A 13,105-nucleotide genomic window follows, 5' to 3' on the forward strand; every position below is an offset into this window, starting at 1 on the left:
CACACACACACACACACAGAGTCTCTGGCAGCTGGAGCCAGCTGCAAGAGATTGTGGTCGCGCGCGCACGTGTGTGTGTGTGTGTTTGTGTGTGTGTGTGTGTGTGTGTGTGTGTGTGTGTGTGTGTGTGTGTTGTTTATTTTTGAAAATGGCCTTGTTGGCTGAAAACTAGCTTTCTGCGACTCAGCATCTTCGCTTCATGGTGAATAAAAAAAGCAGTTCTTTTTGTGGAGTAGTAGTACTGTAATCACTCCAAGAATATATACAGCAACAAAAGAATTGCTAAACAATGTTCTTAAAACTATCACTGACTGGTTTTGTATAGTGGCCAAGAGAGCTAGCCAAAATTAATGTGCTCTCCAATAAATAAACATTATTTATACTCATAAATGAAATAAACCAAAACAGTCATTCATACATTAATATATGTCACTTGCTTCCATTCTACTGACAGTCATAGATGTTGCACTGGGAGAGTTCTGAAAACTGCAATGTCGATGGGGTTTTATCAGTGGGTAGCAACAGTGGCTCGAGGATGCTCCAAGAGAGTGTTTCAGATGAGGGGAAAGCCCATAACCAGCAAAGGTAGCATGACTGTTACAGAAAGATGGCTCTGTCACATGGGTTGCGATCCGCGAGTGACAGTGAGTTGCACACTGATGGGTTGCAGGTATGGGGCACCCGGCAGGGCGCGGAGAGAAGACGCGAACGTGATGCCGAGGATTGGATTGTTCCGAGGCGAAGGGAACTTGGACCGAGTAACTAGCGATGGCGGTCAATGGTTGGCCCTTCACAACTTCCATTGTGAAACTGTCTCTGGTTGGCCATGTGGTGTATTTTATAGCCAGCCGGTGAAAGAATACTGCTGTGGGGATTGGTGGGCAAGTGATCCTGGGAAGAAGAATTGGTGCCCACGATGGCGGATCTAATTGCAGTACCTCTAGTAGTGTAGCTGGTGCTGTGTGTTGCCGTGACGGATGCAGGAGATACGGTTGACAACAAATGCAGTGTGCCTAAGTTGTAGTTGTATTATTCATTTTATGTATCGTGTTCTGGTATTGCCGGCAGCTTGGAGATGTGGTAGCCCAGAGTACACACCTGTGTTGTGTAACAGTGGATACTGTAACTGATTTTATGTGAATGGCCTCTCTCTTTCGATTTTGAAAAGACACAACACATTCAGTTCTGGACATCTAGAGATACTGCACTAATGATAAGTGTAAGATTCGGTGAGGAAATATCAAATAGGTTGGAAACTTCAAAATTGTTTGGAGCCAGAGAATTCAAACTGGAACTTCTAAAACAACTTAGTTCATCCATATTTGCACTTAGAATCATTGAAAATGTTGGGGAGAGAGAAATCAGTAATGGACATATTTTGCGTATTTTCATTCAGTAACATCATAATGGAATAGTGTTCTGGGGTAACTTTTAGAAAGAAAGTCTTCATTACTCAAAAACATGTAAGTATGATCTGCAGTGCTTACCAATGGTCTTTTTGTAGACATCTGTTCAAGGGGTTAAACATTTACAATTCATCTTCACTGTATATTTATTCCCTTGTAAGGTTTGTAGTAAGAAATTCATTGTAGTTCAAAAGGAATAGTGTACATAATTACAATACTAGAAGGAAAAAAGAAGTTATTTGTTCCACATTAAGGTTGTCTTTAGCATTGAAAGGGGTTCACAGGGCCGCAACTAAAATTTTGTATCACGTACCTATACAGTTCCTATTCAGTGGAAGAATTTCTATCAGTGGAAATGTGTAAAAGGTGGTGTGTAGGAATTACTAACTCACATCCATGTTAAAAAAAGTTATTTCTTGCCCATTGTACAGATGGAATAATGTGGGTTACGAGCTTCTATTCTATCTCATTCCCTTCTCATTTACTGCCTCCTTTTAAAATCCTTCAACTCTCAGGACTGCTTTCTGGAAATATTGTAGATTATCTTTTGATCTCTCTATTTATTCCTGAAATTTCAGAATCCCATATAACATGTTTTGCTTGCCTTTGTTAACTCTTGCTCTAAAACTTTGTATATAAATGTATGTGTGCAACCTACCTTCAAAGGGTCAGTTTTACTTCTGGTTTTTCTACATTCTCTGGAGCCCAAACTAATCGCACCCCAGATCAGCTACTGTCAGTTTTTCAATCCTTCTGTATGTAATTCATGTTAATATTTTACAACAGCGACTTATAAACTCATGGTTCAGAAACACCTGTCAGTAGCTACCCTCTTTGCAATTGGTATCTGTTTCAACTTGGGTATTTTGTTTTTCTATCAAATTCTTTTTGCAGTATCTTATCTTCCATCTCATTTTTTTGTCTAATTCCTTGTCCTTTGTGTAATACTATCTTCAAATTTGTTTCCCCTGTATGCTCCTATATATTCCTTTCAGTTTTCCCTTCCTTGCTTAGTACTGGCTTCCTATTAGAGTTTTTGATGTTCATGAAACTGCTTCTCTTTTTCAAGCAGGGTATATAATTTTGCTGTACATGGCATTTATCTTTGCCATTGTTATGCATGCTTCTGCAGCATCAATCATAAAATTCATGGTTTTTCATTTTGAAATTCCTATAAATTTCATTTATTAGGCATCTATAATACATTTGGCCCATTTCATTTTTATATTTTCTCTTTTTATCAATCAAATTTAATATACACTGTGTGGTGGAAGAATTTTTACTTGTGGTGTCTGTGGGGCTATTTGATTCTCTGCTACTCTCCCTCTTTCATGAGTCAAAGTTACTCATTCTTTTTCTGTTGTATTCCTTTTCCATGCTGCAGTTAGTAATCATCTAATTCTCTGATTTGTAGTCCAATGGTCTTGGTTTGTTTCAGCTTATCCAGGTCCCATCTCTGATATCCTGCCTTTTTTTCAGTTTCTTCAGATTTAGCCTGTGATTCATGATCAATATATCATGGATTATAGTTCACATCTGCTCCTGAAATTTTTTGCAGTTTGAAACCTGGGTTTTAATTCTCAGATTCCATGACAGTACAATAATTTGAAACTTAACCAATTGCAGTAGATATTGTCCAAGTATAATACCTTCTTTCATTATTGTTAGAACAGTTGAGGTCTGTACAAAATTCTAGCAGACCACTTCCTCTTTCATTGCTTTTACACTTAATTCATGTTCTTATGTTTTTTCTTCTTGCACTGTTACACTTAGTTAATTTTTTCTTTCTCTTAATGTACTCAATATCTTGTTTTAATTCATCTTTTTCTCAGTCTCTTCATAATCTGCACAGATAGCAGACATGTATATTCTGGTAGGTCATGTCTTTGTGTATGTCTTGGCTTTGATAATCAGTCAATTATTCTTTTTATATTAGTTCACCAATATTTATATTGTCTTGTTAATTATTAAACTTACTCCTGCTGAAACCCTAATAATTTTTCTTTTTATACTCACGATATCATTTTCTTTTTGTTTGTGGTTAGTAAGATATAAACTGGTAATATGTTTCGTTATACTTCTGTATCAACAATATTAGTTTTTTATTTTATATTCTGTCCTATTTGTTGTTGTCATGCAGTAATAACAATACTCTGTTAATATGTAATGTTTGTTGGCACAGCTTTGACACATTTTCTTCTCCTGTAGTTTATTTCGGGTGAGGAAAGTAATTAGCCCATTTCTATAAATGAGAGACACTGAAACAATTGTAGAGATTCACCTTGTTACTTTTACTGTATTTTCTAAGGGAAAAAACAAAAATGCGCTTTGTGTTTTGAGAAGTCTTCAAAAATCTGCGTCCATATTTCCCATTTAATCTGCAATAGACTGTCAAACCCTTTGTATATGCTTTTATTTATTATTTTTTTTTTTTTTTAATTCCATATTGTGTTTCCACATGATGGTCTTCTCTTTTATTTTGCATATTGAATACGAACAGAATGACAGACACACAATGTATGTGCTCTGTTGCTCCACCCTGGTTCGTGTATAATTGGCAAAGGCAGTTGCTAATCACAAGCGAAACTTCTCTCAGAAAGAAGAGTAATTTTTCACTGTTTAAGAATCTGCTCTTTAACCATATTTCATTCTCATTACTGAGCTCTTGTATTATCAGTGTTTAGTCTACAGAATTTTCATGCATTATGAAATAACACTGAACTGTCTGTTTCTTCGTATAATCAGTTGTCAACTGTATTTATAGCAAGGGAGTGCTGTTGCTCTGAGGAAACTAGCACCTGACTGGAAGGTGGAAAAAGTTCTTAAACACACGCAACAGTGAAGAAATGGGAGTGAGTGAAGGATTTCACAAGGATAACATTATAGATTGTGATGAGATTGAGCTCTGTGCAATTTAGATAAAATTGTTCATTGAGACATCATGTTTTTGAAAACTCCCATTATTGGGTAGAATTTTAGGGATATAAGCAAAAAATAAATAAATAAATAAAAATAAAAATACATTGCATGGTATGCTGCTAAGATGACTTACATTATTAACTATACTTAAACTTATACTTTTGTTATTATTTGGAAGTAGCTGCTACAATGTATTTATATTTTAAAAATGCCACCATCCTATATACATTCTCATATGCTGCTATGACGAGCCACTTCTATTGATCACGTAGTTAAACAGCTGTTGTTATTAATTGGAGATAGCTTACACATATAGGAAAGAACAATATGTAATACTACAGGCTTATTATATGGAAAATGTAGAGAACACTACTGCAACAAATTCTTGAGTACGGTTTGAATGTTTGGGATCCCTACCAGGTCAGATTAAAGGAAGACATCGAAGCAATGGGGAAGAACATAGTTGGTCGTGGTGACCAGAAAGGGGTATAGAACAATTAAGAGTGGTGTAATTGCCAACTTCCATCCTATAATTATAAATGTGTCAAACCTTTGACCAAATAAAATGAAAACAGGACTCCAAATACGGCTAGAATTCACTGGTCTACAAATCTAGATATTTTCACCTAGTTTTGCTGTGATGTATGCTTTACTCTCAGTAGTTTAACTTCAGTTATGTTTATCTTACAGGAGATGGCCTCAGGACAACATACAAGCTCTATCTGTGATTCAGTTACCATCAAACAAGAGCCAGTAAGTCCACCAGACCCATATAAAATTTTACATATAAATTAAATGTTATCCAGAGACGTATGAGACATCAGTGATGACATATTTGACATCAGTGTGTGTCACTTTTTTTTTTTGTGATAATGTTATACATGTTCGACTGGTTTTCTGTGTTGTTTTAAGTTTGAAAGCTGCTGTAAATGTCTCTGTCTGCCTTTGAAGTGATTGTCATTTTCAGATTCCTTATTGAAGACTTTGATTCAACAAGGCTGCATTTTGTTCATTTTATGGCCTGTCAGCGTGTGATGTTTTTTTACCTCAGTTTTTCTCGTGTTTCCTCCTCATTTTTTATGACTTCACTCTTCTCATGTTTTGCCAGTTTGTAACAACAAAACTAACTTAGATTAATAATTTCACCCCTCAGAAATGTTTGACAAACATGAAAGTGTCTGAATTGTCTGTGTTTGCCTGTTGATCTTATTAAGGTTTTGTGATAGTCTTAATCCAGGAGAATTTATTTGTTAATGGTATACATGATCTATAGATCTATATATGTGATCAAGTTGCTTGTATGTGGAACAAGTCAGTACATACTATGTAGAGGACATTAAAAAGGGAAAAAAAGTTGAATATTTTGAGAGATTGTAGAACTCACCCAAACAAGAGGATAAGTACAATGCATGTGGATCTGGAAAAGCATATTTTTTTAGACCAGAAAAATTGATCATAGAAGGTGCTCAATCTGAACACCATCCATAAAAATGCATATTTCTGCTGTACAGCATTATGAATCACTATTTCTTTAAAGTCAACCTGATTGTTGTTTTACACGCTGTGAAACAGAGTCCAAGGTGAGGTCCTTTTTCAACCAATTCAACCAGCTCAGTGGTCATACATAATAATATAAATAAATAATTATATTGAGCCCCATTTAACCTGTCAGTAGCATGTGTGGCTCTGTTAATCTATCAACAAGTATGTCTGTCTGTGCATTTATGGAGAAACGGTGCCGATTTCCTCTTTCTGGAATTGCATGGGGATTTTTGTAAAACCAGATATGATGGTTATGAGACGTCACAATGCCCAAAATGTTTCTTTTGTCCATTCATGTAGCTTCCTGAGCGTTGAGCAAAATCACACTCGCGACCACGGCCAGTATCCTTGCCCTAGTAACTATCTGTGGCATGCAAGACAAATCGCGTGACATACTGCTCTGTAGGTTTAATCATAAACATTTATGGATGGCTCCAGATTAATCCTCTGTATGGCTACACTGTAAAATGTGTCTAATAAGTGTTACTGTCTCTCTTTGGCTTGTGAGACTTGGTTAAATTCTCATTACTACAAACTCAATAATTAAAATCCATGTAGCTATCGAACTATTCTCAGCAGAATTCTGTAAAAAAAAAAAAAAATATATATATATATATATATATATATATATATATATATATATATATATATATCCCCCCCTGAATTAAGTTTCGTCAAGTCCACTATGCTTGGTGAACTCTACATCCAGATGACTAATGCTTCCACGTCTTCTTATCAATTACCTGCAGTCTCAGCACAAGGCAACAGTCACCTAGAATAATGTATTTGCACAAATATAGGCCACACTTTTGTTACTAAATTTTGACTTGAAAGATCATGGTGCAGCCTATTATAAAGATTATTTTCCCTCTCAGATCATAAATCAGTTTGAAATTGGCCTGTACATATGCCTTGTGGATTGAAATTTATACCATGACAAGTTACTTCAGTTACTTTTGTAAACCATCAAAGGCTTATGAAGGAAAAGCTTATACCTTGTTCCTAAGTACAGTAAATTTCTTGAGAAAAGAAACTACTGCACCACTGCTTTTCAGCACCACATGTATGTATGTATGTATGTATGTATGTGCTCACTGGATTCCCCTACATTATTTACTGTACTACTGTTCGGCATATCCATAGAGACCAGCGTTTGATCTGTGTTTCCTGTTTTGGAATGTAAGTAAAAATTTTTGTGTTGAAGCTGGATCACGCGATGCTGTAACAATATCAAACTGTTTTCATAAGCAGGAGTCAGTTTTTGCATAGTCAGAGTTCTGCAGTGAACTTTAAATTTCTTTTGTGATTTTTTTTTTTTCTTCAGTTTTTTTATGTGCTACTTTTCAGCCTTCAATTTGAATCATTTCCGTTGTAGCAGCATATACACATTTCCTATTTTGAACTACAAAATTGAGCACATCTTTCTGCATCTCGATATGTATTCCTTTGCATAATACATAGCTGATAACTTGAAGTTGCTCATTTGCTATGCAGAGTTGCTAATATAATTTACTGTCTGCATGATGTACGTGGTGGTAGTACTTCATAATAGGAGATAAATTTAGTTGTGTGGCCTATGTTCAAGATTTACTTTTTACTATAATCTCGTGTCACTAGTTTAGGTGTGGCCTACATTCACACACAGCCTATATTTGTGCAAATATGGTAAATGGAAAGAAACTAAAAAAAAAAAGTCCGCATCTCGTGGTCGTGCGGTAGCGTTCTCGCTTCCCACGCCCGGGTTCCCGGGTTCGATTCCCGGCGGGGTCAGGGATTTTCTCTGCCTCGTGATGACTGGGTGTTGTGTGCTGTCCTTAGGTTAGTTAGGTTTAAGTAGTTCTAAGTTCTAGGGGACTGATGACCATAGATGTTAAGTCCCATAATGCTCAGAGCCATTTGAACCATTTTTGAACTAAAAAAGAATTCCAGACCTACACATTCTCAATAAATTCAAGATTGTTGTAGTCCTTCCACATATGAAAAATAACTTTGTTCATCACAAAGGAACAATAACTTGTGACTTTAAAACACTAACTCCACCCTCCAGAGTCCACAACTTGTCCGTCAACCTTGCTAGGGCTGCCAGTGGACAATTTAGTGAGCTCCAACCTGTTTATGAATCTATTTTCGCATTAAGCCGTTTCATCCTACTGGAATCAGGAACAGTAATATAGGCCTTTCCATTGGCTATTTCTTGCTGCCACTAATAGAACTTTCTACTAGGACCTTCAAAAGTTTCTGTCCAAAGGATGTCAGAGAATAGTGGGCATCACAGGAAATCACAATCCTATAAACTAGCCGTGTAGGCTCTGGCCACAATCCATTTAAGAGAATTAAGGGGAGATGCTCCCACTAACTGTAGGCTGGAGAAAACCTCTTTCCTCTGGATAGTGGCTCTGGCACAGACAATAGCTCTCTGATGAGCACACAGGCAAGGCCAGGAAGTGATATGTTGCACACCCTCTCTCATGAAACCCACATTGTAAGTTAACAAAATTTTGGATGTAACCAGTGGTTCTGAATCACACTTTTGCAAGTCCTGTTGAGAGAAATGCAATGTACCTCAGTGTAACTTATGTTCTATTGGGCTTCCACAGGTAATTAGTGGTGGAAAAGAGAAAAAAATGTACTGAATGAGTTGTACATACATACACACACTACCACAATAGTAAACATAAAAATTAAGTCATCTGTGTAAGTAGGAAGTCTGCATGACACATGCCCAGAGTTGTGAGTAACTTACGGTACAATAGCACACATTGACACAACAGAAACTACAACGCAACACAGATCGAACAACTGACTACAGACTGCCTAAGGTTTAGAAAGAGATGTACTTAGAGTACAGTGATGCAAAAGGATTTCAGAACACTGTTGACATTGTTGATGGAGCACCAAGTAGCGACTGTGCTTGTATCCATAAGAAAAGTTTCCCCATCCCTTCTGTGAGCAAGAGTTCAGATCTTAGAGAGTACGTCTTTCTGGGCCCCAGTTTATTGAACTTACTTTTCTTGTTTCAGTGTATACCAACACTTCTCAAAATATTTGGCACTTTTTTAACGGCTTGTAGATATTACATGTCATATAAATAATTATTGATACAACAATGATAGTGAAATACACTGATCAAGTGGAGCATTGTGACCACTGTCCTCGGCAAGACTGAATGCCACCTAGAGGCACTGTGGACAAGTGACGCAGTAAGGAATGTATAAAACCAAAGAAAAGATGAATGGGGAATTATTCTAGAGGTGATACAGTCTCCAGATTGAGAAATCTACTGACGTAAGTGACTTTGACAAAGGGCAGAATGTTACTGCCTGGCACCTCACAAGGAACATTCCAGAAATGGTGAGGCAGGTCAGGTGCTTGCTTGATGGTGTCATGCACATCTGGGGAAAGTAGTTAAATGACAGTTAAACCATTAGTAGGTGACAAGGTGTCAGAAGTCTACACCCCGTCACAGTCTGTGGGTGTCAGAGGCTTGCCTGCCTTGCAAAACAGCAGATCTGATGGCATAATAGAATGCTGGTGCAGGCACAGCTGTTTTCGGGCACACTGTACAGCACACATTGCTGAATATGGGGCTCTGCAGAAGATGGCTGTATGTGTTCCCATACTGACCCAACACATCATCATTTATGACTGCAATGGATACAGAGTCTTTGAGATTGGACTGTGGATTAATGGAAAAATGTGACCTAGGCGGATGGATCACACTGGCAGGTGCAAGCTCTGTACCCAAAAGTACCTGGTGAAAAATTTAAAGGAATTGTGTGACTTGTGCACAGACACTGGGTGTTACATACCTGCGGAAACCTACTGAGGACTTTCCAAATGCATGCTATGAAAATTGCTGCTGCATTGCATTTTAAAGGCTGATCAATTTGCTATTATGGGGTTGTACATAATGTTTCAATTCATCAGTGTAATGCTGTTCAACTAATGAACTTTACTGTAGATTAAACAATGGAAAATCCAGGAGAGAATAACGACAGTACTGTGAAATATTGGCAGACTGGCCCTGGCAGTCAGTCATCTTTCACCTCGTTGTCGGAGCTGAATTGCTGGGACCACAATTAATGCTGACAGGTACTGTGAGTCTCTGAAAAAACTCAAACGGGCAATTCAGAACCGGAGAAGAGGAATGTTGAGCAAGGGCATACACATTCTCCTTGACAATGCTCGCCCACACATCTCTCGGCAAACCTTTGCTCTCCTGCAACAGTTTCAGTGGAATATAATCACCCACCCACCCTATAGTCCTGACTTGGCTCCCAGTGACTATCACGTGTTCCCTAGGTTAAAAGAACATTTGGCCAGAAAGCAATTCAGCTCTGACAACGAGGTGAAAGATGAGGTTCATAACTTTCTGAATAGCATGGCAGTTTATTATTCAGAAAGGTGTTGATGCAATTGCCAGCCCTGTGAAGTCGTGCTCTTGTTTACGGAATGGTACTTTGCCTTTGGAGACTACGTCTGATTCCCAAGCACACCTGGCCAAATGTGTTACCTGTGGTAGGGATGCACACGAGAGTGACTGTCCGCTTCCTTCTCCCCACTGTATCAACTGCAGTGGCTTCCATGCCGCTGCCTCTCGCGATTGTCCCATGTATCTTGATGAGCAGACTGCCCAAGAGATCCAGGTAAAGGAAAAAGTGCCTTAGCCATTCGCTCGCAAGTTACTGGCTAGTAGCAAACCCTGCGTTCTCTCATCTGGCACCTATAGTTCTGTTCTTGTTAACCCTCACCCCATCAAGGACATGGCCATGCAGACATGCAACCTCCAGTTCAGCTCTCAGTTCATGAAATCGTCCAGTGTCAAGGTATCATCGCCCCCCCCCCCCCCCCTCCCAGCGGTGCAACAAGCTGTCAAACTCTCACCTCAAGGGTTGAAGCCACCAGCTACACAACCCATAGGCTGCAAAGCACAGAAGGAGTACTCCCGTGAAGACTTCCTCCAGTAAAACAACACCCAAGTCTTCCTCTAACCGGAAAGGCTTGAAGAAGTCCACCAGAGGCAACTGGCCTTCTCCTTCGGCAACTCGAAGATCCTCTTCGACAGTGTCGCCACGTGATACCTTAGCCTAGCTGGCCTCTGTGCTGCCGGTGCGCACCACCGACCGTTTTTCAGCATTGCAGTCTGCAGACTGACTGCACAATCAATGTGACGCTTCTATGGACCCCACAGAGCAGGATCCTTTTGCTTCTGTGTCCTGTAGTAGCAACACTTCACAGGCTGTCCTCCAGCAACCACCGGGGTGAGACCCCTACATCTCTTCTTCAATATGACGCTCCTCCGATGGAACGTTTGTGGCCTTCGGTCCCACAAAGGGGATTTACGGCTGCTTTTAGCATCGCAGTGTCCCCTTGTACTCTGCCTTCGGGACACAAAATTGCGCCCTCATGACCGCTTTGAGCTTTTACATTTCTTACCGATTCCTTGTGACCTTCCCCCCTGAGGTTGGCATTCCGTCTCGTGGGGGCATCGTGCTGCTCATACGGCATCTCCCTGACTACCAATCTTCAAACTGTTGCAGTTCGCCTTTTCCTGCCCCACCTGACTTTTTCCCTCTGCACCATTTGTGTCCTTCTGTCATTCAGTGGCACCAGGGCAGACTTCCTTCAGTATATTGGGCAGCTACCTCCCCCATTTTTGCTACTCAGTGACTTTAATTTGCATCATCCAAGGACCTGTCATAGAGGTGCCCTCTTGACCGACCTTCTTAACCGACTTAGCCTCTTCTGCCTTAACATTGGAGCACCCACTTTCCTTTCCCACTCCTCACTCACCTATTCCTATTTGGATCGATCCTGCACCTCCCAGCTTGCCCATCGTCTCGACTGGTCCGTTATTTTTGACACCTACTCGAGCGACCATTTCCCATGTGCTATCCATTTGCTGACTCCTACCCCATCTGCGTGCACACCCAAATGGCAGCTTACTAAGGCTGACTGGCAGCTTTACTCCTCTCTGGCGACCTTCCGAGAACAAGATTCCCCCATTTGTTATGACTAGGTGGAATATCTCTGCTGTGTTGCTAGAGGAGGCCGAAATGCACGTGTTTAATTACACGCAGACTGGCGTGAGGTCTGGAACAGTTAAATGTAATTAATATAGCCAATAAGGTACGCTGTTGCTGGAATACTTAACTTTAATCCATAATTGGTGTACATCGCTCTTTTGTATACATCATTTCCATCTCAATATAAACTGGTAATGGCGCCTCGCTAGGTCGTAGCAAATGACGTAGCTGAAGGCTATGCTAACTATCGTCTTGGCAAATGAGAGCGTATTTGTCAGTGTAGCATCGCTAGCAAAGACGGCTGTACAACTGGGGCGAGTGCTAGGAAGTCTCTCTAGACCTGCCGTGTGGCGGCGCTCGGTCTGCAATCACTGACAGTGGCGACACGCGGGTCCGACGTATACTAATGGACCGCGGCCGATTTAAAGGCTACCACCTAGCAAGTGTGGTGTCTGGCGGTGACACCACAATCTCACAAAAGTTATCCTCACTGCTGCAGAACATTGCATTCCTTGCACTTCCTCTTTACCACGTCTTGTCCCAGTATCTTGGCGGACTGAGGCATGCCAAGACGCAATTCGCCCAGGGAGATGTGCTCGTCACGTTTTTAACCATCATCTTACGATGGCAAACTGCTTTCATTATAAAAAGTCATGTCCAAAGTGTCGTTGCATTCTTTGAGATAGCAAAAGAGCTTACTGGATTTCATTCACTAGTACTTTTAACAGTTCCACCCCTTCCTCTGTCATGTGGGCCAACCTCCGATGGCTCTCTGGGACCAAAATCCATTCCCCAATGTCTGGCCTAACAGTAGCATATGATGCTACTGTGGAGCCTATTGCTATCTCCAACACCTTGGGCCACCATTTTACGGAAGTTTCGGGCTCTTCCCACAATCACCCTGTCTTCCTGCATTACCAGCTGCGTTTGCAGGGTGATGGAACGTATGATTCATGCCCAGCTGGTATGGTGGCTCGACTCTCACAATTTACTGACGAATGCATAGTGTGGATTTCGAATGTGGCTTCTGGCAGTTAACCATCTTGTTACTTTGTCCACCTATGTTACGAATGGTTTTCTGCAGAAATCCCAGACTGTGGCCGTGTTTTGCAATTTGGAGAAGGCCTACAACACCTGCTAGAGAACTGGTATCCTTCGTAATCTTTACACGTGGGGCTTCCGTGGCTGCCTGCCTTGTTTCTTTCAGGCATT

At 40.2% G+C, this 13,105-nt stretch overlaps 1 protein-coding gene across 5 annotated transcripts in view; it reads left to right on the plus strand.

Annotated features, from left to right (window-relative positions):
* The window catches only part of LOC124550878 (gastrula zinc finger protein XlCGF52.1-like), a 307,814-nt gene that overhangs the window by 31,247 nt on the left and 263,462 nt on the right, over positions 1-13,105 (plus strand). For all 5 annotated transcript variants that reach the window (XM_047125630.1, XM_047125631.1, XM_047125634.1 and 2 more), the window contains one exon: positions 5,016-5,078. In XM_047125630.1, the coding sequence (XP_046981586.1) occupies positions 5,016-5,078 (63 nt within the window). The remainder of the gene's footprint in view (positions 1-5,015; positions 5,079-13,105) is intronic.

The sequence above is a fragment of the Schistocerca americana genome, chromosome 9 (genome assembly GCF_021461395.2).
Source record: "Schistocerca americana isolate TAMUIC-IGC-003095 chromosome 9, iqSchAmer2.1, whole genome shotgun sequence".
NCBI classification, from domain to species: Eukaryota; Metazoa; Arthropoda; class Insecta; order Orthoptera; family Acrididae; genus Schistocerca; species Schistocerca americana.